This window comes from Diospyros lotus, chromosome 4 (genome assembly GCF_014633365.1).
Source record: "Diospyros lotus cultivar Yz01 chromosome 4, ASM1463336v1, whole genome shotgun sequence".
Taxonomy (NCBI): domain Eukaryota; kingdom Viridiplantae; phylum Streptophyta; class Magnoliopsida; order Ericales; family Ebenaceae; genus Diospyros; species Diospyros lotus.
Genome location: NC_068341.1, coordinates 2,186,690 through 2,211,852, shown reverse-complemented (window position 1 = coordinate 2,211,852; position 25,163 = coordinate 2,186,690). Strand labels below are relative to the sequence as shown.

The 25,163-nt window shown below is 38.0% G+C and overlaps 1 protein-coding gene across 2 annotated transcripts; it reads left to right on the top strand.

The window, feature by feature from the left end:
- The first annotated feature begins 707 nt into the window (after positions 1–707).
- Positions 708–25,118, top strand: LOC127799371 (COP1-interacting protein 7). 2 transcript variants are annotated; one of them, XM_052333355.1, is made up of 13 exons: positions 708–1,235; positions 2,756–2,935; positions 3,880–4,000; positions 4,079–4,118; positions 4,408–4,460; positions 4,537–4,592; positions 5,384–5,536; positions 5,676–5,893; positions 18,667–20,246; positions 20,445–21,374; positions 23,765–24,155; positions 24,627–24,692; positions 24,800–25,118. In XM_052333355.1, the coding sequence occupies exons 1-13, from the start codon at positions 1,177–1,179 to the stop codon at positions 24,865–24,867; spliced, it is 3,915 nt and encodes a 1,304-aa protein (XP_052189315.1). In that variant the 5' UTR covers positions 708–1,176; the 3' UTR covers positions 24,868–25,118. The 2 variants fall into 2 exon arrangements, with proteins under 2 accessions (XP_052189315.1, XP_052189314.1); XM_052333354.1 differs by having other exon boundaries at positions 709–1,235; positions 23,750–24,155.
- Positions 25,119–25,163: the final 45 nt, after the last annotated feature.

Below are 25,163 nucleotides of genomic sequence, written 5' to 3'. Positions count from 1 at the left end.
GTGCCGTTACCGTAATTAGCGCAGCAAACCTCTGACCCATTTTTTATTTTTTAAATTTTCATTGAAAGTGTATTTTTTAATCATCTATTCAAATTTAGTAATCATTAATTCGCAACTTAAGATATCAAGTTTATTAGTCTTATTATCTATCACTAAGTTATTACTTTGATAATAATAAATAATATCTAAAATATTAATTAAGACTTAGAAAGTTACGATTTAAGTTTACAAATAAGTTGAGTTGATTTAGAATTTAAATATTTTAATTAAATATTTAATAAATTAAAAAAAGAGAGTTAAAGTGAATTAAGTTATGCGAGTTGTGTTAGATTAAACATGCTTTTACCGCTTTTACTAAATTTTTATGGTTGAGAAAAATTTTTAAAGTGTAATTTTGTTCTTATAAAATAGTCTATGCAAATTTTTAAAGTTAGATGTCGAAATAACTAAAATTTATAAATTTTAAAATCGAATCAAACAGAACCTTATCTGAAATAAATTATTTTAACTAAATCAAAATTTTACCATTCCTATCTTACAAGCAGATGGGGCTGAGCCATATCGTTTGCTTTTGATAATTTTTTTTTTTTTATGTTTTGGGGTTAAAATGATATTAAAGTAGAGGCGAGGGGGAAAAGTGTAATTAAGCCCGAAACGAACATATTTTTCACAGCGGCCTCTCCTTCTCTGGACGGGATTCCAAGGAGTGAGAACAATCAACTCCCTCGAGCCTCACCAGCATATTTTTCACTGCGGCCTCTCTCTCTCTCTCTCGCTCTCTGGTCGGGAATCCAAGGAGCGAGAACAATCAACTCTCTCTTTCTCTCTCTCTCTCTCTCTCTCTCTTCCTCTTGCTCCGCCATTAAAGCACCTCTTGCTTTAAACCTCTCAAATGTGCAGCCAATAAAGAACATCTTTTTAGTGCTTTTTTGGTTCCATCCTAGACTCTGCAACTTTTCCGGCTGAGTTTTGGGCTTACTTTCCAGAACCAAAACCGTCTTCTCATCAATCGAATGACTCGAAGCGTTTCAACAGATTCGGTTAATATTTCTTCATTTTTGTTTGTGCTTAATATGGTCGTTTGATCTTCCTGCTAGATCCAAAAGCCCTAGTGTAGTGTTGAATGTGAAGCATACTGAAAGGCTGCTTAGCATCCGATCGTGGATTTGCTCAGCCATGAAGTTAAATACTCGCCTCGACTCTGCCTTTTTCCAGCTTACGCCTACTCGAACAAGGTAATGTCTTCTTTCTGTGAATTTGACCTTTGCAGCTACTTTCATGTTACTGGTTAATTTTGCCGTTGTTTTTCCCCCCTTTTAATTTGGCCAAGCGATCTGGGGTTCCTTCTGTTTCATTCTGAATTATGTCGCTCTTCTTTGCGGTTTCGCTTTTGGTCTTATTTAGTTGAATGTTTTTATAGATTGTGTTGACTATATTATTTAGAATGATTGGAGGCTTGTTTACTAATACGAAACACTTTGGTATTACATTAGATTTTTGCAGTTTTTTCCATATAGAGTTTTTTTTTTTTTTTTTTTCTTTTTCCGTTTCATCATTTTAGTTAGACATATTTTATCTGCAAACTTTCTGTGGATAAGGATTTTTGATCAATGGGAAATACTATATCCTCTAGATTTGACTACTTGGTTGAAATTGATGAATTTGTCGGAATATGTAGTGTGATAGCCTTGTGTGCTTGGATAGGTTTTTAAGATAACGAGGCTTTGTGTTCTTTTGCCGTGTTTTTTTACGTGAATTGTAGAATATATTTTCACGTATTTTCTTATAACTAAGACAATAGAAGGATTTTCTAACAAAAAAAGAAAAATTAAAGCTTACTGGTGAACTGTGTCATTTATTTTTAACTGGGATTCACTTGCTGTTCGGTAATTGGATATATATAGAATCATGTTCCTGGAAAGTACTTTTAACATTTAAAATTTTGAGCAGCTAAAAAGAAAGAAATCCCAATAAGTGACTACTGCATTTCAGTTGAATTCTTTTGGCTGGATTGTTTTTCTAGACGAACATTTGTTTTGTCTGTTATACATAATTTTTAATAATTTTGATTTATCTGTTTTTCAGCCTTTTCTTCTAGATATTCACCTTTTTGATATGTGATTGTAAGAACAAAAAGCTCCTCATGCTTGTGGTTTTGCATTCTCACGTCTCTCTTAATGTGCTATCAAGGTAACAGTAGCTTTTGTTAGTGAAATATTATTAGATATTAGAGTTTTGTTGCTGTTTTCTGTTTTATATTTTTGTAATTTTGTATCTTTTGTATGTTGTAGTTTTAGTTGCTGTTGTATTTCCTTTTTGGACATTGAACGGTGACGTTTTGTGTTTAGCTTATTGTATTAGTTCTAGGCATATTTAAAGATGAGCTGAGGCCCCACAGTAGGCCAAGGAGGCATTTACCAAATTTCTCTCTTCTCTGTTTTCGTTCCAATATTAGAAGACAATTACAATTTGGTTTGAGCATGAAATTTTTAAGGGAAAGGAAACTAAAATCGAGACAAACATTTGGGATGGATGATGACAAGCTAATAATTAAAAAAATTGACGAATATCCACCCAGTTCCTTAATTCCAACCACAGAATAGTAATTCTAGATTCAATTCTTCTATTTTCTCTTCCCATTTTTCTATGTTACTTTACCCTCAATGACTCCCAACTTTTAAATATAACAGTAAGGATTTTGGGTTTTACCTGGGTTATTTTAAATGCCAAGGCCTCACTGGCTTTCTATTATCAGGTGCGATTTGGTTATCACTGCAAATGGAAAAACAGAGAAAATTGCTTCAGGTTTGCTGAATCCTTTTCTTGCCCATTTGAAGACTGCTCAAGATCAGATTGCCAAGGGTGGTTATTCAATTTTGCTTGAACCTGAATCAGGCAGTGACACAAGTTGGTTCACCAAGGGCACATTGGAGAGGTTTGTATGACTATCATGCGCTTATCAGAACTTAGGGTTGGCATTTTCATCAGTTGAGATTTATAATTTAAATTGTCAGTTGTGATCAGCAAAATTAATTGACGTCTCCATTTTAATTCTGACAAAATTGAAAGTAAAAGTCTAGGCTTTCCTTCCAGCTATTGAAAGATCATTGTAGAAATTAGGCGTGCTATTCTTCTTTATGTCTTGTGTTTGTCATTGTAACACCATGGGTCCTCACACAAAACTGCTAGCTGAAGTTGATTATTGGGTTCATGGGACCGAGTAATATACTCAAGACCTCCGTAGACTACCATTGTGGGATTGAGTTGTGACAAACTCCCTTCCTTTAATTATTGACGTCCTTGCCAGACCAAAAATTCCATATCTCAATTTGATCCAAGTCAGTCTCAAAATAGTACTTTCCTGGCCCACACACCTTCAGTAGTTGTTTTGGCTTAGCTTTGGTACCACTTGTAACACCATGGGTCCTCACCCAAAAGTGCTAGGTGAAGGTGGCTATTGGGTTCTTAAGATCAACTAATATACCCAAGAGCACAGTATATGTTTTAAGTTCTGAAGGCATATGCTTTTCTGAATTGGTTGATGCTGTTGGGCGACAGAATATCATTTGACTCTGAGATAAAGATACTTGATGGGTTTTTTTGGGTAAGTGATATTGGATGGTTTTACCCCATTAGATGGACACATTCTAGAATGATAGGGTGATGTCAAAATTATTAGAGGACCCAACAAGTTTCTAATGTTGCAAATTTGTCATTGTTTGGAAGCTGCAGTTAGCATTAAACAATATCTTTTATTTATTTTTTAATGCTATGTTGCCCTTAAATTTGAGACTTGAAGGGAAGTAGGATATGGATTATGGCTTGATGTGTTTCTGCCAAACAGAAATTGAAAATAAGAACTTAATATGTTTTTGGCAGGTTTGTTCGTTTTGTGAGTACTCCAGAGATCTTGGAACGAGTGTACACCATAGAATCTGAGATCTTACAGATTGAGGAAGCAATTGCCATTCAAGGCAATAATGATACGGGTTTGAGCATTGTAAGCATTGCGCATTTTTCATGTCCTATGTTTCTTGAAAGTGCATTTCAGTTTTAATACTCCCCTTTCGTTTGGCAGGTAGAAGCCCATCAAGCAAAACCCATGGGAAGCAGTGAAGGTATGCCTACAATGAAAATAAAAGTAAATATGTCGCTAAAATTTGCAGAGATTCTTTGGCATATTTCTTAATTTAATAATCTTCTACAATTTTTGATGTCATTTTCTTTCTCCATTCACTTTGGTCCACGGAAATGTGATGGCAGCATGGTTTGGTTTAATTTCTTTTATAGTTTTCTTCTCTTTTCTGAACTGGGATCCCAGGAATGATTAAAAAAAGATTTCCTACTTGTGACAGTAAAATGTTTTATTGGCTAACCTTACTTGATTCCACTCACAATTTTGGACAGGCAGCAAACATGTGACTAGTGGTAATGAGGAAAAGGCAATTGTTCTTTACAAGGTAACTGGACATCATGTATCTCCTTCATATAATGGCTATCTTATTCTTATGACAATATAATTTCTTTTATTGCCAGCCGGAAGTGAATCCAACTGAGGCAGATGGTTCCATCCTACAAGAAGGAAACTCAAAGTACGTTCTATTTCCATCATGAGCCATGAACCATGTGTGCAATTTCTTTTCTTGACAGTTTGATTTTAAGGGTGACTGTAATTTTTCTCCATGGATGACCTAATCTAATTTGCATTGGTAGAGTAGGTCAGCTTTGATGAGTGCTCTGGCAAGTAAGAACTAAAATGGATGTAAACAAGATTAAACAAAATTATTGCAACTTGCCACTTTTGTTGCAGTGGTGGGAAACCTGTAATACATTGATATGCTTGTCTTGATGTGTGGGTTTTTTGAAAACTCACTGGGCAATACAAACATATTCCTGTGGCCAGGTTCAAAAGTATTGCTATCCCTGTCTGTTTCCATGTGCAATAACTGTGTATGGCTTCTAAGCTATTTTCTTGAACTACACTGTAAATAGAGCAAGAACATCCTATGGATGCATCTATTCCACGGCACTTATTAGTGCTAACCTAAAGGATGTCTTTGATGGTTGGTTATTATCTTACTCCTATTGATGTTATAGTGGGCCAGCCTAATTATGTCAGGAGTAAACATGTAGATTTGTTGTAAACGCATTGCACAGTCCATGTTTCTGTTGTACAGGAAACCCACATAATTCATTCCCCTTGTTTGTACATTAACTGCTTTTACAGTTTCTTGTCTATTATATAAATTTATGAAATAGCCAAATTTTCTGAAAGAACAGAGTATGTCATCTTTTAATCTTTTGTGAATCACGACACATGTCATTAAGCTTTTGTGAATTGCAGAATATTTTCTCATTGTATTTGATGTACTTATGTGACCAGAGTCCAGCTTCTAAAAGTTCTTGAAACACGGAAAAGTGTGCTGCAAAAAGAACAAGGCATGGCCTTTGCACGTGCTGTAGCTGCAGGTTTTGATATTGATCACGTGGCACCATTGGTGTCCTTTGCTGAATGCTTCGGAGCCTCACGGTTAATGTGAGCAGTATATTTACTTGCAGATGTTTCTTGCCCCTCCCCATTGGTTTCCTTGATTCATTTTGTTCCCCCCACCCCCCCCACCCCCCCCTTTTTGGGAAAACATTTTCCTATAATGTTAGTGTCATCCATGCAACAGGGATGCTTGCTTAAGGTTCCTAGATCTGTGGAAGAGGAAGCATGAAATGGGACAGTGGGTTGAAATTGAAGCAGCAGAAGCAATGTCCAATCGATCAGACTTCTCTGCCATGAATTCATCAGGCATTATGCTATCTAGTGTGGCCAACAAACAGAATCAATTGCATGGTGACTTACCTTCAGAAAATAATGGGAAAGAAGGCCTTGATGCACGAACAGGTACACTCCTAGTTATAATGAATGACTGTACCAACAGAAGATGTCATCTAATTCACTTATTCCAATGTTGTCAAGGAACTCATTGATTCCCACCATTGTCATCGTGTCTTTTAATTTGATTGTTCCATTGTTTCACCCACTGTTCATATATACACATGCAAAAGAAGTCCATTTGTTCGAGTTGACTTCCACTCTGGTTCAGTAAATTTTCAGGCTTCGAGGGAGTGAAAGATCTAATATTCTTCACACTTAATCATGAAAAGGGGGCTCAAAACCATATTAAGTAGTCTGTTACCTTGTAGACAGAGTGGTCAATACTAGTGCATAGAATCAATGGTGTTAGGATCTTTTATGTCCACATGTACAAAGAACTACACTTCTTATTGATCTTATTTTAACAAAAGGATGCCAGACCATCAGTTTTGTTTCTGGATTTCTTGGCCATACCACATTTGTAAACTGAGTTGACAACTGTAGTGGCCCACTACCGGATAGTCCCGCTAACATAGGATATCCGAAAGGAGGTCATCACAAGTGTGATATAGAACAATAACATACAACACCATAATACTATCCTTAGATAAATTCAGCGGAAGCTAACATAAAAGTTTACAACATCTTAGACCATAGTCTAAACCAAAATGAAATACAAGGGCACTAACAAATTTTACAACATAAAATTTCCTCACACTTGCCCTCATCACAAATGCTAACATAGACCATCTAGTTTGGAAGGTCTCTGTACACCTCTAACCTGGGCTTTAGCCCTACTGGGCTCGCCCTCAACCACTGCCCTACTTGTACCTGGAATGACATGAGAGTAAACAAGGTGAGCCACAAGGCTCAGCAAGTGTATTTATAAAGCATGGAGATATAGAATCAAAGGCAGGGGTAATCAAGATAGAATAAACAACTCTATGAGAAGATATTAGTATAACGCGACTCATAAGTTTTTCATTTACATTAATTTCCCATGCCGTGATTATTACATATATTATGTACTCGTTCCCATGCTCATGCATATGCACCAATAGTAAGGAATTTTTTCGCATAATTCTCAAGGCTCTCACGGCCAATATATATATATATCCATACATGAATATATATATGCATCATGAAAATACATCAACAAATAATATCAATTTGAGCCACGCCTATTGGGTTGATGGCCACCTCACCCACGTCAAGCGCTCATAGGATATCCTTTCTCACCCACGGACTTAGCCGTCGCACAAAATAATAGGTGCGCAAATCAGTATAATCATGCATCACATATGCATATCCCAATTTCATGTCAATCCTCAATGATTAAGAAAAATCTCAAATCATGCTTAACATGCACAATTACATAAATTAAAGTGTACACTATCTTATGATCACATGGTAAATTTTAATACATTTATTTACTCATGCTTATAGAAATGCCCAACCAATATTTACGGTATATTTTTACCCCAATAATAATCGCAAGGAATCAAAATTTATACATGCAAGAAACATTAAATCTTGCATGACACTAGACCCTAATGAATAAATGTCATTCCTTAAGAAATGTAGGGTGACACAAAACCCTATTTAGATTTTAGCAATGTTCATCAAGAAAACGAATTAATATTGCAAGATTTATCGAAATAAGAAAAATAAAACCCTTTTATCCAAAAATGAGGGTTATCAAGAATAATTCAAAAAATGGAAGAACTATACAAAAATCATAATTTTAAACGTAGGAATGATAGACTACATAGGAAGAGTTGAATAACAACATATTTCAGAAATTTTCAGATTTAAAGCATATTTTCAAAAATCCATTCCAGGCTCAATATTTGGTCAAATACCACAAACGATATACCAAATCAAAGCCTAATGAGTCTAGTTTCTAGAACATCAACTGAATTTGAAATCGGAAATAACCACAAGGAGATATTTCACAAAAATCGAAACAAGGCAGAATTTGTAACAGTAATTTACAGAATTCTACATAGAATTCAACAAGGTTGTTATGGGTACAAATCATAACAAAAAATTTCAAATCTTATACCGAATCGAAGCCCATGATGTCTATTTTATAGAAAAATAAATGGATCACAATTTGGATATAACCACAGAGCATTATACCCCAAAAACCGAAGCAAGAACAGATTATTCAAAAACAGAGCAGAAAATTTCCAGATTCTGGGCAAGAATTTACAAGGATACTGTAGGCTCAAAACGCAGCCAAAAATTGTAAAAAATTTACCAAATGAATATTATCAAGTCTAGTTTACACAGAAACAAACGGATCTTGAATCGGATATAACCACAGAGAGTTATACCCTAAAGAGTACAACAAGGTCAGTTTACTCGAAAGCAGTAAAATTTCCAGATCTTAGCAGGGATTTACAAGGCTATAACATGATCAAATCTTAGTCAAAAAATTCGATTCTTGTGTCTAAAAAGAAGCTTAAGATGTCTAGTTTATAACCCAACAAACGGATCTCAATTTGGATATAAACACAAGGAGTTATAGACCAAAGAACATAACATGGTCAATGAATCCGAGAATAAGAATTTAAGAGCAACAACTTAAAAATGAAGGAAACAAGCCTTCTAAGATGGAAACAAGGTTGAAGAACTTGCATTAAAAGATAAATAAGAGAAAAAGAACTTACACAATCATAAGGAGAAGAAGAAGAAGAAGAAGATCTTGCGTATGAAACAAGAAGGAAGGGAACTTGCCTTAGATGGTTGCAAAATCCAAAGAGATGAAGACACCCTTCAAATTGGAAATTCTCCACTTGAAGCTCTAATGAAGAAGAACAATGGAGGAAGAAGAGACAATCGGGAGAGGAAGAAGAAGAAGGGAACAAGAAAGTAAGAAGAAGAAAAGGAGGGAAAAAATGTGGGAGACTTGTCTCCCAACTCCTTTCAATCCATCTCCCTTTTAATTTTCTCTAATTTGCCCCTCATACTAACACACACAATTCACATATCTCTTACCCATTTTGGTCATTTTACCATTCTCTTAATTTTTTTTTTTTTAATTAAGATACCATTCTCTATGCCCATAGCCCAAGCCTAAGTCAAAATATATAGCCCAAGCCCAAGTCAAAATATATATATAGCCCAATCCAACTAAGGCCCAATGGACTTTTCTTGAGATTTGGGTTCAACCCAATTCATTTACACTTAAGATTTAATTATTTATCAATGGTCTAATTCAAATAAGGCCCAAACCCATTTATCCCACAACTTTGAGACTTTTTCACACCAAATATTATTTTCATTAATTTACCCCCATTACCAACTCATATAATATTTTTAACAATTAATTAATAAAGGCAACAACTCTAATGTGCAAACTAAAATACCCATAACACCTAGACCCACTAACGGGTCGTTACAGTTTCTCCCCCCCTTAAGGGAATTTGGTCCCCCAAATTCATACCTAGTCAGTCAAATAGCCGGGAAAAGAGACGTATCATCTCATTCTCGAGCTCCTAAGTAGCCTCATCTGGAGAATGACGTTGCCACTAGACTTTAACAAACGGAATTGACCGATTTCGCAACACTTTTTCTTTTCGCTCCAAAATGCTAACAGGCATTTCTTCATATGAAGCATCCTCTCTAACCTCTAAAGCTCGATAATCTATCACGTGTTGGGGGTTTGACACATATTTCCTCAATATAGATACATGAAAAACATTGTGCACCCCCAACAACTGAGGAAGTAACGTTAACTTGTAAATCAAGGATCCACTCTCTCCAAAATCTCAAACGGCCCGATATAGTGAGGATTGAGTTTCCCCAAGACTCCAAATCAGCACACACCTATCATGGCATTACCCTAGTCCATACCTCGAGCTTAACGAAGTATTCACCACACCACTCTCCTAACTAGGAATTATTTCATGTTCAACAAAGATAATGAGACTTTTCTTACTACCCGATGTCACTTGCCAACTGGGGTCATTTCCCCTACCTAAGAATTTTCATTAGGCAACCCCTCTGGAATAGGTTGCACCTGGTCCTCAATTCTACCTTGCTTGGCTTTCTCTTGGTTGCCAAACCCTATAATGAGTGAGTGGTCCTACCATTTCACCTTCTGGTTGTGGAACCTTTAACCACAATCCTCACCACGCCTACCATGCTTACCATAGGTCTTCGTTCCCTGCCCATTTGCACAGTCACTTTGTTGTCCTTATGCACCCGGTGGGTCGACATCTAGTCTCACAATTGGGCTGCTCCCACAAGGACACACTCGGTCCCAACACGAGTTCTCAACAGCATAGCTCGGGTCCGTCACTGCTTACATCACATCCACAACATGACTTCTAGCCTTTGGTCCCACATCCACCACCTCAAGCTATCATGGTTACACCAACATCCTTGTAACGACTTTTTAGCCAAGATTACCAACCTAGCCTCAATCATCTTCGCTTAAGCTACAATCTCCATATTCTCCCATTTATCGGGATTACCGCGATATTCGCGTTTTATCTTGAAATAAGTGCATCGTCTCAATTTGCGTGCCAACTTCAAAATTTGTACAAGTCACTTCATCTCAACCCTCAAAGCACCATTGACTTAGTCTCTCAGACTTTCTTGATATGCGTGCTCTAAGCATCGAAATGTGTACAAATCCTTGATTCTCGGGCATTACCTCAATCCTTGCGCACCATCTCGATTTTCGTGCACTACCTCAAAACATGTGCCAATATATATATATATTTTGCCAAAATCTCCAGAATATTAGAAAATCTCCATTTCCTATATATATATATATTTAAGGTTCTCCCACATTTTTCGGGATTTTTTTGGGTTTTTTTTTTTTTACATAAATATAATTATAATTTTAAATATATATATTTAATAATTATTATTTTTTTTTCCTTTCCCATTTCTTCCTTCCTTCTCTTCTTCTCTCGAACCTTATTCTTCCTCTTCTTTCCTTTTCGTTCCTTCTCTGCAACGTGCGGATCGGGCAATAGCCACCGGCCACAAGCATCGCCATCGCCTCCGACGGTCGCCACCGCCCTCACGACAACCGCCTCCAGCGTTTGCGTCGCTATTGGCTGCAAGCCACCGCGTGGCTTCCTCGCGCCCTAGCCGCCGATCACTATCTCCTTCCAGCCATCACTGCCGGTGTAATCGGCCGACGCCTCGGCCAAATCCGGTCACGCAGTCACCGGTGCTTGCTCCCTCGCATAGCTGCCGGCCCTCGCTCGGCTTCCTTCGGCCGCCACAGCGACCTCCGTCGCCTCTGCAACTGCTGCAAGATCCGGCCCGACCCGACTCGATCGGTCTGACTCGACCCTACTCGGTCCAGCCCGACCCGACCCGATCCGTCTAACCCGACCCTACTCGTCCCGGCCCGACCGGACTTGATCCGCTTCAGGTTTGACCCATTAGATCTGACCCCTATCTAATTTGACTTATCTGATTAGATCTAACCCAAATCTGATTTGTCTAGATCTAAGCCAGATCCAGATCCATCATGCGAAGGCGCAACATACCCAGACCCCGACCTCGGTGTGGTGCCTACATAGTCTTACATGCCCAATGCCCTCCACGGTGCTTCTTTGCCCCGTACTTCAGTCATGAGGAAGGAGCTATTGACTTTTCTGCTATCCACAGAATTTTTGGCGTCGGTAATGCTTCATTTCTTCTGTACCAGGTTCCGACAAGGGATCGGTCAAAGGCAGCCATTTCACTTACCATTAAAGCTTTAGCTCGGCTTCAAGATCCCGTCTATGGCTGTGTATCTCACATTCTAGCCCTTCAACAGCAGGTTAGTGAGTTGCAAACTTATCGAGCTTATTTGCAAGATTCACTATTCGCATATTATTCTTCACATCCCCAACTTGTTCCTCCATTTGATCCAAGGGTACTGGACCAGTGACCATGTATTAGCCACAGGCTGGGGGTACTGGACCGGGGACACTGGACGGGGGATTATTGGTAGGTTATAAGAGCAAAAGTTGGGATGAGAGGAGTCTTTGTACACATAGGAATGACAAGTAGAGTTAAGGGTGTGTTTAGTGGTTTGAATGAAGTTAAGCTAAGATAACGTTCAAAAGGTAATTTGATTGTGTTTGAAAATGAGGGGTTAAGTCCTTTATAGCAATGAAGAGGTGATGAAATGGTTCGCCGAATATTGAGACCATGTATTGTCTCAAGATGTCCATAGAGAGTGAAACCCACGGAATGAGGAATGGCTCTAGCATGGAATAATACTACAGGTGATGCCTATCAGTGACGGGTTTAATGCTAGGGACCACTGAATGCAGGTGGGAGGTGGCCACTAGGTTAGCTCATGTTGAGGGACCGTGACCCTCTATATGGGGTAACCAGTCTGTTGTAGAGACGATTAAACGCCGAAGACCTAGAGTGAACTGTAGGTTATGTCTGGACTAAGCCTAATTTTCGTGGGGATTGTAGTGTCATGGTAGTGCCACTAGCATGGCGCAGCGGTTCAGAAGTTTGTGTAGCCTGACTTAGGATGTAAATTTTCAATGTTCGAATGAGATGACAATTAAGATTCGATATCATTTACCTCGATGTGATTAATTATTAAAAATTGCAAGAGGTTGAGATAATTTGTTTGTAATTGATATGCTATCGAGGGAAGGACAAGGAAATGAAATGTTAAAGTACTCAAAACATAACATTCATTCCATATGTTCAAATATAATACAAGAGATCAAGCCGTACAGTCAAAAAAAAAAAAAGAGGGGGCAAACCATAAAAAACTGATAATGTGCCAATGCTCAAGGACGTCGGCGGTGGCCAAAGATGACTGGACCTAGCTCATCAAGGTCATCCGAGAGTGGCATCTGGCTGCTGCTCGTTTCGCCAGGGTGAGGTAGAGTAGCCTCTGGGATGGTGGGAGGACTAGAGCTCCAGTTAGGATTTGGATCAAATGGAGGAACAAGTTAGGGATGCGAAGAATAATATGCGAATAGTGAATCTTGCAAATAAGCTCGATAAGCTTGCAACTCACTAACCTGCTGTTGAAGGGCTAGAATGTGAGATACACAGCCATAGACGAGATCTTGAAGCCGAGCTAAAGCTTCAATGGTAAGTGAAATGGCTGCCTCTGACCGATCCCTTGTCGGAACTTGGTACAGAAGAAATGAAGCATTACCGACGCCAAAAATTCTGTGGATAGTAGAAAAGTCAATAGCTCATTCCTCATGACTGAAGTACGGGGCAAAGAAGCACCGTGGAGGGCATTGGGCATGTAAGACTATGCAGGCACCACACCGAGGTCGGGGTCTGGGTATGTTGCGCCTTCGCATGATGGATCTGGCTTAGATCTGGACAAATCAAATTTGGGTTAGATCTAATCAGATAAGTCAAATTAGATAGGGGTCAGATCTAATGGGTCAAACCTGAAGCGGATCAAGTTCGGTCGGGCCGGGCCGAGTAGGGTCGGGTCGGGCCGGATCTTGCAGCAGTTGCAGAGGCGACGGGGGTCGCTATGGCGGCCGAAGGAAGCCGAGCGAGGGCCGGCAACTGTGCGAGGGAGTAAGCACCGGTGACTGCGTGACCGGATCTGGCCGAGGCGTCGGCCGATTGCACCGGCAGTGATGGCTGGAAGGAGATAGTGATCGGCGGCTAGGGCGCGAGGAAGCCACGCGGTGGCTTGCAGCCGATAGCGACGCAAACGTTGGAGGCGGTTGTCGTGAGGGCGGTGGCGACCGTCGGAGGCGATGGCGATGCTTGTGGCTGTTGCCCGATCCGCACGTTGCAGAGAAGGAAAGAAGAGGAAGAAGAAGGTTCGGGAGAAGAAGAGAAGGAAGGAAGAAATGGGAAAGGAAAAAAAATAAATAAATAATTATTAAATATATATATTTAAAATTATAATTATATATATATTTATGTAAAAAAAAAAAAACCCAAAAAAATCCCGAAAAATGTGGAAGAACCTTAAATATATATATATATAGGAAATGGAGATTTTCTAATATTTTGGCAAAATATATATATATATATATATATTGGCACGTGTTTTGAGGTAGTGCACGAAAATCGAGATGGTGCGCAGGGATTGAGGTAATGCCCGAGAATCAAGGATTTGTACACATTTCGATGCTTAGAGCACGCATATCAAGAAAGTCTGAGAGGCTAAGTCAATGGTGCTTTGAGGGTTGAGATGAAGTGACTTGTACAAATTTTGAAGTTGGCACGCAAATTGAGACGATGCACTTATTTCAAGATAAGACGCGAATATCGCGGTAATCCCGATAAATGGGAGAATATGGAGATTGTAGCTTAAGCGAAGATGATTGAGGCTAGGTTGGTAATCTTGGCTAAAAAGTCGTTACAAGGATGTTGGTGTAACCATGATAGCTTGAGGTGGTGGATGTGGGACCAAAGGCTAGAAGTCATGTTGTGGATGTGATGTAAGCAGTGACGGACCCGAGCTATGCTGTTGAGAACTCGTGTTGGGATCGAGTGTGTCCTTGTGGGAGCAGCCCAATTGTGAGACTAGATGTCGACCCACCGGGTGCATAAGGACAACAAAGTGACTGTGCAAATGGGCAGGGAACGAAGACCTATGGTAAGCATGGTAGGCGTGGTGAGGATTGTGGTTAAAGGTTCCACAACTAGAAGGTGAAATGGTAGGACCACTCACTCATTATAGGGTTTGGCAACCAAGAGAAAGCCAAGCAAGGTAGAATTGAGGACCAGGTGCAACCTATTCCAGAGGGGTTGCCTAATGAAAATTCTTAGGTAGGGGAAATGACCCCAGTTGGCAAGTGACATCGGGTAGTAAGAAAAGTCTCATTATCTTTGTTGAACATGAAATAATTCCTAGTTAGGAGAGTGGTGTGGTGAATACTTCGTTAAGCTCGAGGTATGGACTAGGGTAATGCCATGATAGGTGTGTGCTGATTTGGAGTCTTGGGGAAACTCAATCCTCACTATATCGGGCCGTTTGAGATTTTGGAGAGAGTGGATCCTTGGTTTACAAGTTAACGTTACTTCCTCAGTTGTTAGGGGTGCACAATGTTTTTCATGTATCTATATTGAGGAAATATGTGTCAAACCCCCAACACCTGATAGATTATCGAGCTTTAGAGGTTAGAGAGGATGCTTCATATGAAGAAATGCCTGTTAGCATTTTGGAGCGAAAAGAAAAAGTGTTGCGAAATCGGTCAATTCCGTTTGTTAAAGTCTAGTGGCAACGTCATTCTCCAGATGAGGCTACTTAGGGGCTCGAGAATGAGATGATACGTCTCTTTCCCCGGCTATTTGACTGACTAGGTATGAATTTGGGGGACCAAATTCCCTTAAGGGGGGGAGAAACTGTAACGACCCGTTAGTAGGTGTAGGTGTTATGGGTATTTTAGTTTGCACATTAGAGTTGTTGCCTTTATTAATTAATTGTTAAAAATATTATATGAGTTGGTAATGGGGGTAAATTAATGAAAATAATATTTGGTGTGAAAAAGTCTCAAAGTTGTGGGGTAAATGGGTTTGGGCCTTATTTGAATTAGACCATTGATAAATAATTAAATCTTAAGTGTAAATGAATTGGGTTGAACCCAAATTTCAAGAAAAGTCCATTGGGCCTTAGTTGGATTGGGCTATATATATATTTTGAGTTGGGCTTGGGCTATATATTTTGACTTGGGCTATGGGCATAGAGAATGGTATCTTAATTAAAAAAAAAAAAATTAAGAGAATGGTAAAATGACCAAAATGGGTAAAAGATATGTGAATTGTGTGTGTTAGTATGAGGGGCAAATTAGAGAAAATTAAAAGGGAGATGGATTGAAAGGAGTTGGGAGACAAGTCTCCCACATTTTTTCTCTCCTTTTCTTCTTCTTACTTTCTTGTTCCCTTCTTCTTCTCCCTCTCCCGATTGTCTCTTCTTCCTCTATTGTTCTTTTTCATTAGAGTTTCAAGTGGAGAATTTCCAATTTGAAGGGTGTCTTCATCTCTTTGGATTTTGCAACCATCTAAGGCAAGTTCCATTCCTTCTTGTTTCATACGCAAGATCTTCTTCTTCTTCTTCTCCTTATGATTGTGTAAGTTCTTTTTCTCTTATTTATCTTTTAATGCAAGTTCTTCAACCTTGTTTCCTTCATTTTTAAGTTGTTGCTCTTAAATTCTTATTCTCAGATTCACTGACCATGTTATGTTCTTTGGTCTATAACTCCTTGTGTTTATATCCAAATTGAGATCCGTTTGTTGGGTTGTAAACTAGACATCTTAAGCTTCATTTTAGACACAAGAATCGAATTTTTTGACTAAGATTTGATCATGTTATAGCCTTGTAAATCCCTGCTAAGATCTGGAAATTTTACTGCTTTCGAGTAAACTGACCTTGTTGTACTCTTTAGGGTATAACTCTCTGTGGTTATATCTGATTCAAGATCCGTTTGTTTCTGTGTAAACTAGACTTGATAATATTCATTTGGTAAATTTTTTATAATTTTTGACTGCATTTTGAGCCTACAGTATCCTTGTAAATTCTTGCCCAGAATCTGGAAATTTTCTGCTCTGTTTTTGAATAATCTGTCCTTGCTTCGGTTTTTGGAGTATAATGCTCTGTGGTTATATCCAAATTGTGATCCATTTATTTTTCTATAAAATAGACATCATGGGCTTCGATTCGGTATAAGATTTGAAATTTTTGGTTATGATTTGTACCCATAACAACCTTGTTGAATTCTATGTAGAATTCTGTAAATTACTGTTACAAATTCTGCCTTGTTTCGGTTTTTGTGGAATATCTCCTTGTGGTTATTTCCGATTTCAAATCCAGTTGATGTTCTAGAAACTAGACTCATTAGGCTTTGATTTGGTATATCGTTTGTGGTATTTGACCAAATATTGAGCCTGGAATGGATTTTTGAAAATATGCTTGAAATCTGGAAATTTCTGAAATATGTTGTTATTCAACTCTTCCTATGTAGTCTATCATTCCTACGTTTAAAATTATGATTTTTGTATAGTTCTTCCATTTTTTGAATTATTCTTGATAACCCTCATTTTTGGATAAAAGGGTTTTATTTTCCTTATTTCGATAAATCTTGCAATATTAATTCGTTTTCTTGATGAACATTGCTAAAATCTAAATAGAGTTTTGTGTCACCCTACATTTCTTAAGGAATGACATTTATTCATTAGGGTCTAGTGTCATGCAAGATTTAGTGTTTCTTGCATGTATAAATTTTGATTCCTTGCGATTATTATTGGGGTAAAAATATACCGTAAATATTGGTTGGCCATTTCTATAAGTATGAGTAAATAAATGTATTAAAATTTAACATGTGATCATAAGATAGTGCACACTTTAATTTATGTAATTGTGTATGTTAAGCATGATTTGAGATTTTTTTTAATCATTGAGGATTGACATGAAATTAGGATATGCATATGTGATGCATGATTATACTGATTTGCGCACCTATTATTTTGCGCGACGGCTAAGTCCGTGGGTGAGAAAGGATATCCTATGAGCGCTTGACGTGGGTGAGGTGGCCATCAACCCAGTAGGCATGGCTCAAATTGATATTATTTGTTGATGTATATTCATGATGCATATATATATTCATGTATGGATATATATATATATATATATATTGGCCGTGAGAGCCTTGAGAATTATGCGAAAAAATTCCTTACTATTGGTGCATATGCATGAGCATGGGAACGAGTACATAATATATGTAATAATCACGGCATGGGAAATTAATGTAAATGGAAAACTTATGAGTCGCGTTATACTAATATCTTCTCATAGAGTTGTTTATTCTATCTTGATTACCCCTGCCTTTGATTCTATATCTCCATGTTTTATAAATACACTTGCTGAGCCTTGTGGCTCACCTTGTTTACTCTCATGTCATTCCAGGTACAAGTAGAGCAGTGGTTGAGGGCGAGCCCAGTGGGGCTAAAGCCCAGGGTTAGAGGTGTACAGAGACCTTCCAAACTAGATGGTCTATGTTAGCATTTGTGATGAGGGCAAGTGTGAGGAAATTTTATGTTGTAAAATTTGTTAGTGCCCTTGTATTTCATTTTGTTTAGACTATGGTCTAAGATGTTGTAAACCTTTATGTTAGCTTCTGCTGAATTTATCTAAGGATAGTATTATGGTGTTGTATGTTATTGTTCTATATCACACTTGTGATGACCTCCTTTCGGATATCCTATGCTAGCGGGACTATCCGGTAGTGGGCCACTACAGTTTTGGTATAAGTTGGTTTTTCTTGCTTTGCATTCTAATTTTGATATTTTAGAAGCTACTCATTTATCTTATGGGCAAAGCATAGCTTAGGTCAATTCCTTCAAATTTGTCCCCATGTGATTATGTTTAGGATCGTAATACATTGCTTCAAACTTGAATTAAATTTTCAAGAGCAAGTCAGACTAGACCAAGGTCAAATTCCTTATGGATCAAAGACTTGATCCCCTTACATTTGATACCTTATACAATTGTCTTGAAAGACTATGGCATAATTTGAAGTGATCAATACGGCAGATTATATCTGTCATATTCATATTTGGTATTATTTGTAAGTAATCCTCTTGCATATAATGGAGACAAACAGTTTGAAAGATTCTTAGATTTGTCATGCTGTTATTGTTCCTCTTTAAATGCCACACCATGTCTCTAATATGAACTAATATTATGTCCATTTGGCTCATGGAAGTGTTCTGCCGCCAACCCCCCCCCCCCCCCCCCCCCCCCCCTTTTTTTCCTTTTAAAGTGGTCCTTTTGAACTTTGAAAATTATGTCCACGTTGATTTTCGGTTGACCAGATCCACTTGTTCCCCAGATGAAAGGCTTCCCATTGATCAACAAGAATATTTTCAAGGCCAGTTTTCACATCCAATGTATGCTCCCTGGTCTGCACATACAGGTGCTCTACCAGTCTTTCAACCATATCCTATGCAAGGAGTGCCCTATTATCAGAACTACCCAGGGAATGTCCCATTTTATCAGCCACCTTATCCACCTGTAGAGGATTCTCGGTACAATGCTGTTCACAGAACAGGACACAAAAGGCATTCTGTGGATAGTAGAGATAGCAATACTGAATCGGAAGCATGGGAAATGGACGCCACCAAAACAAGGTCACATGGTGATATGGAGTTGGAGAAAGAAGTGTCACGAAATCAGGATCCACAAAAGAAGCCTGGAAGATCAGGTAAAAAACAATCAAGTGTGGTTGTAATTCGTAACATCAACTATATTTCTTCAAAAGGACAGAAAGCTTCTGGCAGTGAATCCGAATCAGCTTCTGACTCTGAAATTGATGAGGGAGCTGTAGATTTTCAAACCAGTTCTCCAAAAAGAAAAGGAAGACATGAGAATTCTAAGGATGAACCGAATTCATATGGCAAGAAAGAAACCATACACGAAAAGGAGACAGATGGAGGGCACTGGCAAGCATTTCAAAGTTTTTTACTGAGAGACACTGATGAACATAACCGCAGTGCTGATCGAGATATGTTTACATCAGAAGAAAATGTTCGTATCAAGAGACAACAAGATATAGTTGGTAATGATCCTTTAGCCGTTGTTGGTCATGATCCAGATGAAATGCAAGATAGGAGGATGACAGAATTGCAAGTTACTGGGAAAGTGGCTCCATTGTTGAGGGAATCAAATGACGAAGATCTGATGTCTAGAGGCAAGGGTCATTATAGGAATAATGTTAGAGGATCCAAAGATAACCAAATGGACACACAATTTGCAGAAATACATGGAAGGAAGGTTGTATATAGGAGGAATGGTAGTGATGATTTTATTATTTCTGGACAAGAAAATCAATCGCATTTTGTGAGCTCATCAGATCCACTGGTTATAACTGGATACATGCATGCGACAAATAATATTGGTCAGAGTTCTCCACCAGATGCAACTGATGAATCTTTCATGGTTCCATTCCGTTCAATGTCACTGGATCAAGTTGGAATTAATCACAGGGCTGCTGTTGACATGGATTCTGAGCTCCCTTCGACAGTTCAGAAGCCAGAAAATAGTTATAATAAAACTGGGAACCAAGTTAACTATGAACCTAATGATTTGAGTGTGATCCCTGAACATGGAACTGAAAAACGCACTATTGGCTATGATCCTACCGTAGAGTATGAAACACAGGTTCATATTGGAGATTCTTCTTCGGTGAAAGACATAAATAAGAAGGCTGTGGCAGATAGCAAGCAAGGTTCGAAGAGATCAGACAGGGATCAAAGGTCAAAAGTTACTCCAGGTGCTCTGGATAAGAAGAAGACTGTGGGACCAATAAGGAAAGGAAAGCCATCAAAAATGAGTCCTTTAGAGGATGCACGGGCTCGTGCTGAACGACTCAGATCATTCAAAGCTGATCTCCAGAAAATGAAGAAAGAGAAGGTACTTCTGCTTACCTCAAAACTCTATGGCACAGTGATATGGTTAGGATACTTGCAGCAAAATAGCCTGTGATCCTTGCAAGATAGTATCTTGGACTGCTTCCTTTTGCTGCATGGTTTTACAGAAATTTAATGCTTCTTTTACCAGTTAACATATTTGGCATTTGCAGTGGACTATATCTAGTTATTTCTTTTACAGGAAGAGGAAGAACAAAAACGGCTTGAAGCTTTGAAGTTAGAGAGGCAAAAAAGAATTGCAGCAAGAGGCAGTTCCACTGCTGGTCAATCACTATCCTCGCAGCAAACCAGAAAACAATTGCCGACAAAAGTCTCACTAACCTCTCACAAAGGATCAAAGTTCAGTGACTCTGAGCCCGGATCATCATCTCCTCTGCAGAGATCTAAGTTAAGAACGGCTTCCCTTGGATCCAACGAATCCCAGAAAACCTCTAAAACAAGCAAGTCAAGTAATGGTAGCCACTTTCCTGGAAATAGGTTGACCAAATCAGTTTCATCATTGCCAGAGCCAAGGAAAGAAAGCAGCGGTGTTACTCCTGATTCAAAGGCCTCCATGGCACATATCAGAAGATTATCAGAACCTAAAATAAGCAGCAGTCCTGGTGTAGTTCCTGTGAAAACGCGAAATGCTCAGTTGGTATCAAAGTCAAAGGGGTCTAATGAGCCTGATAGCAAAAAAATATCTGCTATTATGAGCCTTGATAAAAGCAAGGCTGCAACTCTTCCTGAACTGAGGATCAGAACATCAAAAGGGCCTTCTGATGTAGGCCGGAATAAATCAGCAGCCAAAGAGATAACAAACAAAACAAATGGGAACAAGTTTTCTGTAACAGGAAGTAACAGTGACAAAAACACACATCAAAATGAAGAGGACGAAAACCCAGTAATTGAAAAGACTGTTGTGATGCTTGAGTGTGAGAAACCATCTATTCCTGTTGTACATGAATCAGAAGAAAGTAAGGGGGTGCAACAAGAACATTATGAGAGTAATGACAAGGTGGAGAAAACTGAAATGATTTCAGGGTATGCAGCTATTCGTGCACCACCTTCTCCTGTGGATGTAGTTGATACAAAACCAATCCAAGGCCAATTACAAGAACAACCTTCTGAGGTATGATTTACTATTTTTTCGTTTTAAATGGTTTAGAAATACTACAAGGATTGTGGTCTGGATCTATTATTCACTGTCACCTGAAACTTACTGGTAATACTTTTTATGTTTTTGGTAGGAGTGTTTATAAATGAAATACCAAAACATATGCAAATATTGAAAATGTACCAATAACCTTAATATTAAGATGTCATTCATTTTATAATACATAAACAATTAAGGAAAAACTATTAATCCCATCAATCCATCGTAAAGATGTCACCAAATTCAAAATAGTGATAATATAAAGACTGTTCAATGCACAAGAAAAAAAGTAGTTATATTTGTCAGAGTTGTGATTAGGCTCAAATATATGCGTTATTCTTTACTCAAAAACTTATAATAGTTAATTAGCAATAATATATATGTATATAATAATGGTATATTTATTCAAAAAAAAATTCATAAAACTCTATTAAAAATTGCATCATGTGCCCAACCCATGGACATCTTTGTGGCATGGCCTAGATGCTTCTAAAAACAATAGTAAAAAAAAGGGCAGTAGGACATGCCTTTTGGTATGTTCAACATCTATCCTGGAGAGTTTTTGTGTCTGACATGTAATGGACACGGGCATGGCTCCCAATACAAAGCATCCATACTTCTAGATGATACAAGGAGACATAAATGTAAAATAATTAAAAATTAATAATTCATGAGGAAAACTTGAGGCTATTTTAGCTACAACTCCCATGAATAATTAAACTGAATATATAAGTGAAACTAGAGTATGCATGATAGAATACCCGGAGGTCTGCTATGGTGGGTTCTGAAAAATAAAGATGTAGTGAGAAGATATATTGAACTGATGCAAGACATTTGCTAGGGAGTGATAACCATATTAAGGGCAATAGTTTGAGATACTAGTGGTGTTCCTATTATTCTTATTATAGATCAAGGCATAGTTGTCAAAGGGTTCAAGGCTCGCTGAGGCGCGCATTAGTGCTTGGGGCCTAGGTGTGAGGTGCAAGATGAAGCGCTAGCCTCAAGCACATGAGGCACACATTTATTAAATATACTTATACACTATTCTTTTGAATACACTATTCTTTTCAATACGTGCTTATAAGGAAATAGATGCAAACTCATAAAATAATAAACAACAAATAACCAATCCTATAATAACAACTAATATTATTGTAGGAAAACAGTAGTTTCTTTTGCAATTAGTTTCTTCTAACTGCAAAAGAGATTAGATGAAAGAAAGAATTATAGTAGAACGCACTGCAAAAAATAATTAGTTTCTTCTAATTTCTTTTGCAGTTAGAAGAAAGAAAAAAAAAATGCAGTAGAACACAGTGAAAACAGTTGGGAAAAAAAAATTAGTTTCTTTAAATTACAAAAAGAAATTAGAGAAGAGAGAAAAAAAATCACTAGAGCACATAATGAAAACATTTGTTTCTTAGCAATTAGTTTCTTCTAAATTGCAACAGAAATTGGAAGAAAGAAAAAATAACTAGAGTAGAATACACAGCGAAAAACAATTACAGCAAAGATTAGTTTCTTTTGAATTGCAAAAGAAATTAGAAGAAAGAAAGAAAAATGAAGCAAAATGCATACAAGAGTAGTTCTCTAGCGACTGAACATTATTGCCAAAGGATCTTGGCGAGTGAGAGATTCGACAGACTTTCGACTTACACTGCTATGATCGCAACTCACTGATATACAACAATATGCAATCAAATCAATAAGAAATAAGATCTAAGATAACAAATAGACAAAAAATAGGGTTTTAATACACATATATACAAGGCATGCACCTTGTTCCTTGCATGAGGTGCGCGCCTTGGTGCTGCCTCTGGTGATGAGTCACACAAAGTTGTGCCTTGCACGTAGGCATGCCTGTGACAACCATGGATCAAGGATATGCTTTAAGTCTAATTCTTGTGTGTTAGTTATGGATGAACTATTGAGACATTTTCAATATTAGCTGCTTATATCTTTAGATTTGATTTCTTTTTCTCCATCTGCATTAATAGCCCTATTTAAGAGCTTGCTCTATTGTGTTCTGAGCAACTTAGCTTGATAATGGTGAATACCTACAAATAGATGCAGTATTTAAAATCCTAATGATTGTGCCCTTGGCATTCCCAAAAATCAGTTTTAATATCTTCTGGACTTGTTCCCTTCAACAAATTAACATTGTCTGAACCCGACTTTAACTGGAAAGTCATATTCAATTACTGTTTAGCTGCCTATTTTCAGCTGCAGATTGATGTGACCCTTTTTTCAAAAAAAAAGGAAAAAAGAAGGAAAACTTCATTGTTTGTTGACTAAAAGAGAACTTGGATTTTATGCTTGATCAGTTCTGTGATACGATTCCATTCATTGATTAGGTATTGACATGTCAGGCAGAGAAGGAACTGGCGGAATCTTCAAGCCTGAGTGTAGCCAGAAAACCATACCAAGCGCCTTATGCCCGGGTCTCTTCTTTGGAAGACCCTTGTACTGAAAACACAGATTATGTGAAAGCACCTTCAACTAGCATAGAGGCAGTCACAAAGGGTGTTGAAATGGCTAGAGCACAAGTATCTGGTTTTCAAAACCTGAATTTGGAAAGTATTCCAGAAGCTCTGGAGAAGCCTCAGGTGAAGGACTCAACAAAAGGGTTCAGGCGGCTTTTGAAGTTTGGAAGGAAGAACCATAATTCATCTGGAGAGCAGAGCATCGAATCAGATAATGCTGTTGGTAATGGTTCTGAGGTAGATGATCCTGCAACAAATGTAGCTTCTTCAAATGAAGGTAATATGCATTTCATTGCCTCTCATTAACATACATGATGTGTGATTTTGTGCTAAAATTTTGGGCCTTGTATACAAGATAAAAGAAAGAAATGTCTAGTATATCATAAATTACTAAGATATGTTTTTTCCCCCCGTAAATTTGAACTCTTACAAGGATGAGTATTGGTAACAATAGAAGGGTTGCTCATTTGGGAGGGGAAAAATGTCTGTAGTATATCACTTCTACTATTTTTAATGCTTCAAAAGCTTAACAAAAATATAGTCATCCTTACAAGTTTGCCGTATAGATGACTAGTTACTCATCTTTGCATAGGCCAAGTTTTCAAGATATTTATCGTGCTTTGTGACAAGTTTCAATGCTACATATTTTCCCATTCTTTCATGTTTTTTATTTGCTTAGATATATTTTTTCCCATTCAATTGTACTTAATGGCAAGCTGACCTTTATATTGATGGTTCTCATTGTCAGTCCACACACTAAAGAACCTAATCTCACAAGATGAGACCCCAACTACTGGAAAGACTTCCAAGAAGTGTAAGTCACTGTTGTGCTCATGCTACCTATATTCTTGCAGACTTTCTCTCTTGTCCTTGAATGAAATAATGAAGCACCAACCTAATGTATGTGCTGATTTTATGCAGCTTCCCGCCACTTCTCTCTTTTGTCACCTTTCCGCAGCAAGACAAGCGAAAAGAAGTTGACGACATGACGACATGTTCTGGAAGGATTCAGTTTCAGATTGGTTTTGTTCCTTGGGCCTTTGTGGCTGTTGAAGAGTAAGAAACATATCGTCCACTTGGTGTTTCTATTATTGCTATACTGTTGTAAAAATTGGTTACTGTACATTCAGATCCATTTCCGAATGCCAAAACGCTCAAATAGTTTTAGCAATAGACTCTTGAAGCTTGTTCTAGCACACCATACTCATTATTAATAGAGGTTTATCCAGCACTTCACAAAGAGTGGACATTGTGATGGAAATAAAGCCATTTTAACTGAAAAAGT

What these genes read in the sequence shown, in the direction of transcription:
- LOC127799371 (XM_052333354.1), top strand. Translation starts at nt 1,177, where the DNA reads ATGAAGTTAAATACTCGCCTCGACTCTGCCTTTTTCCAGCTTACGCCT. An exon ending in ACCCATGGGAAGCAGTGAAG is followed by an intron (nt 4,119 to 4,407) that starts GTATGCCTACAA and finishes AATTTTGGACAG; the next exon opens with GCAGCAAACATGTGACTAGT. An exon ending in CTACAAGAAGGAAACTCAAA is followed by an intron (nt 4,593 to 5,383) that starts GTACGTTCTATT and finishes TTATGTGACCAG; the next exon opens with AGTCCAGCTTCTAAAAGTTC.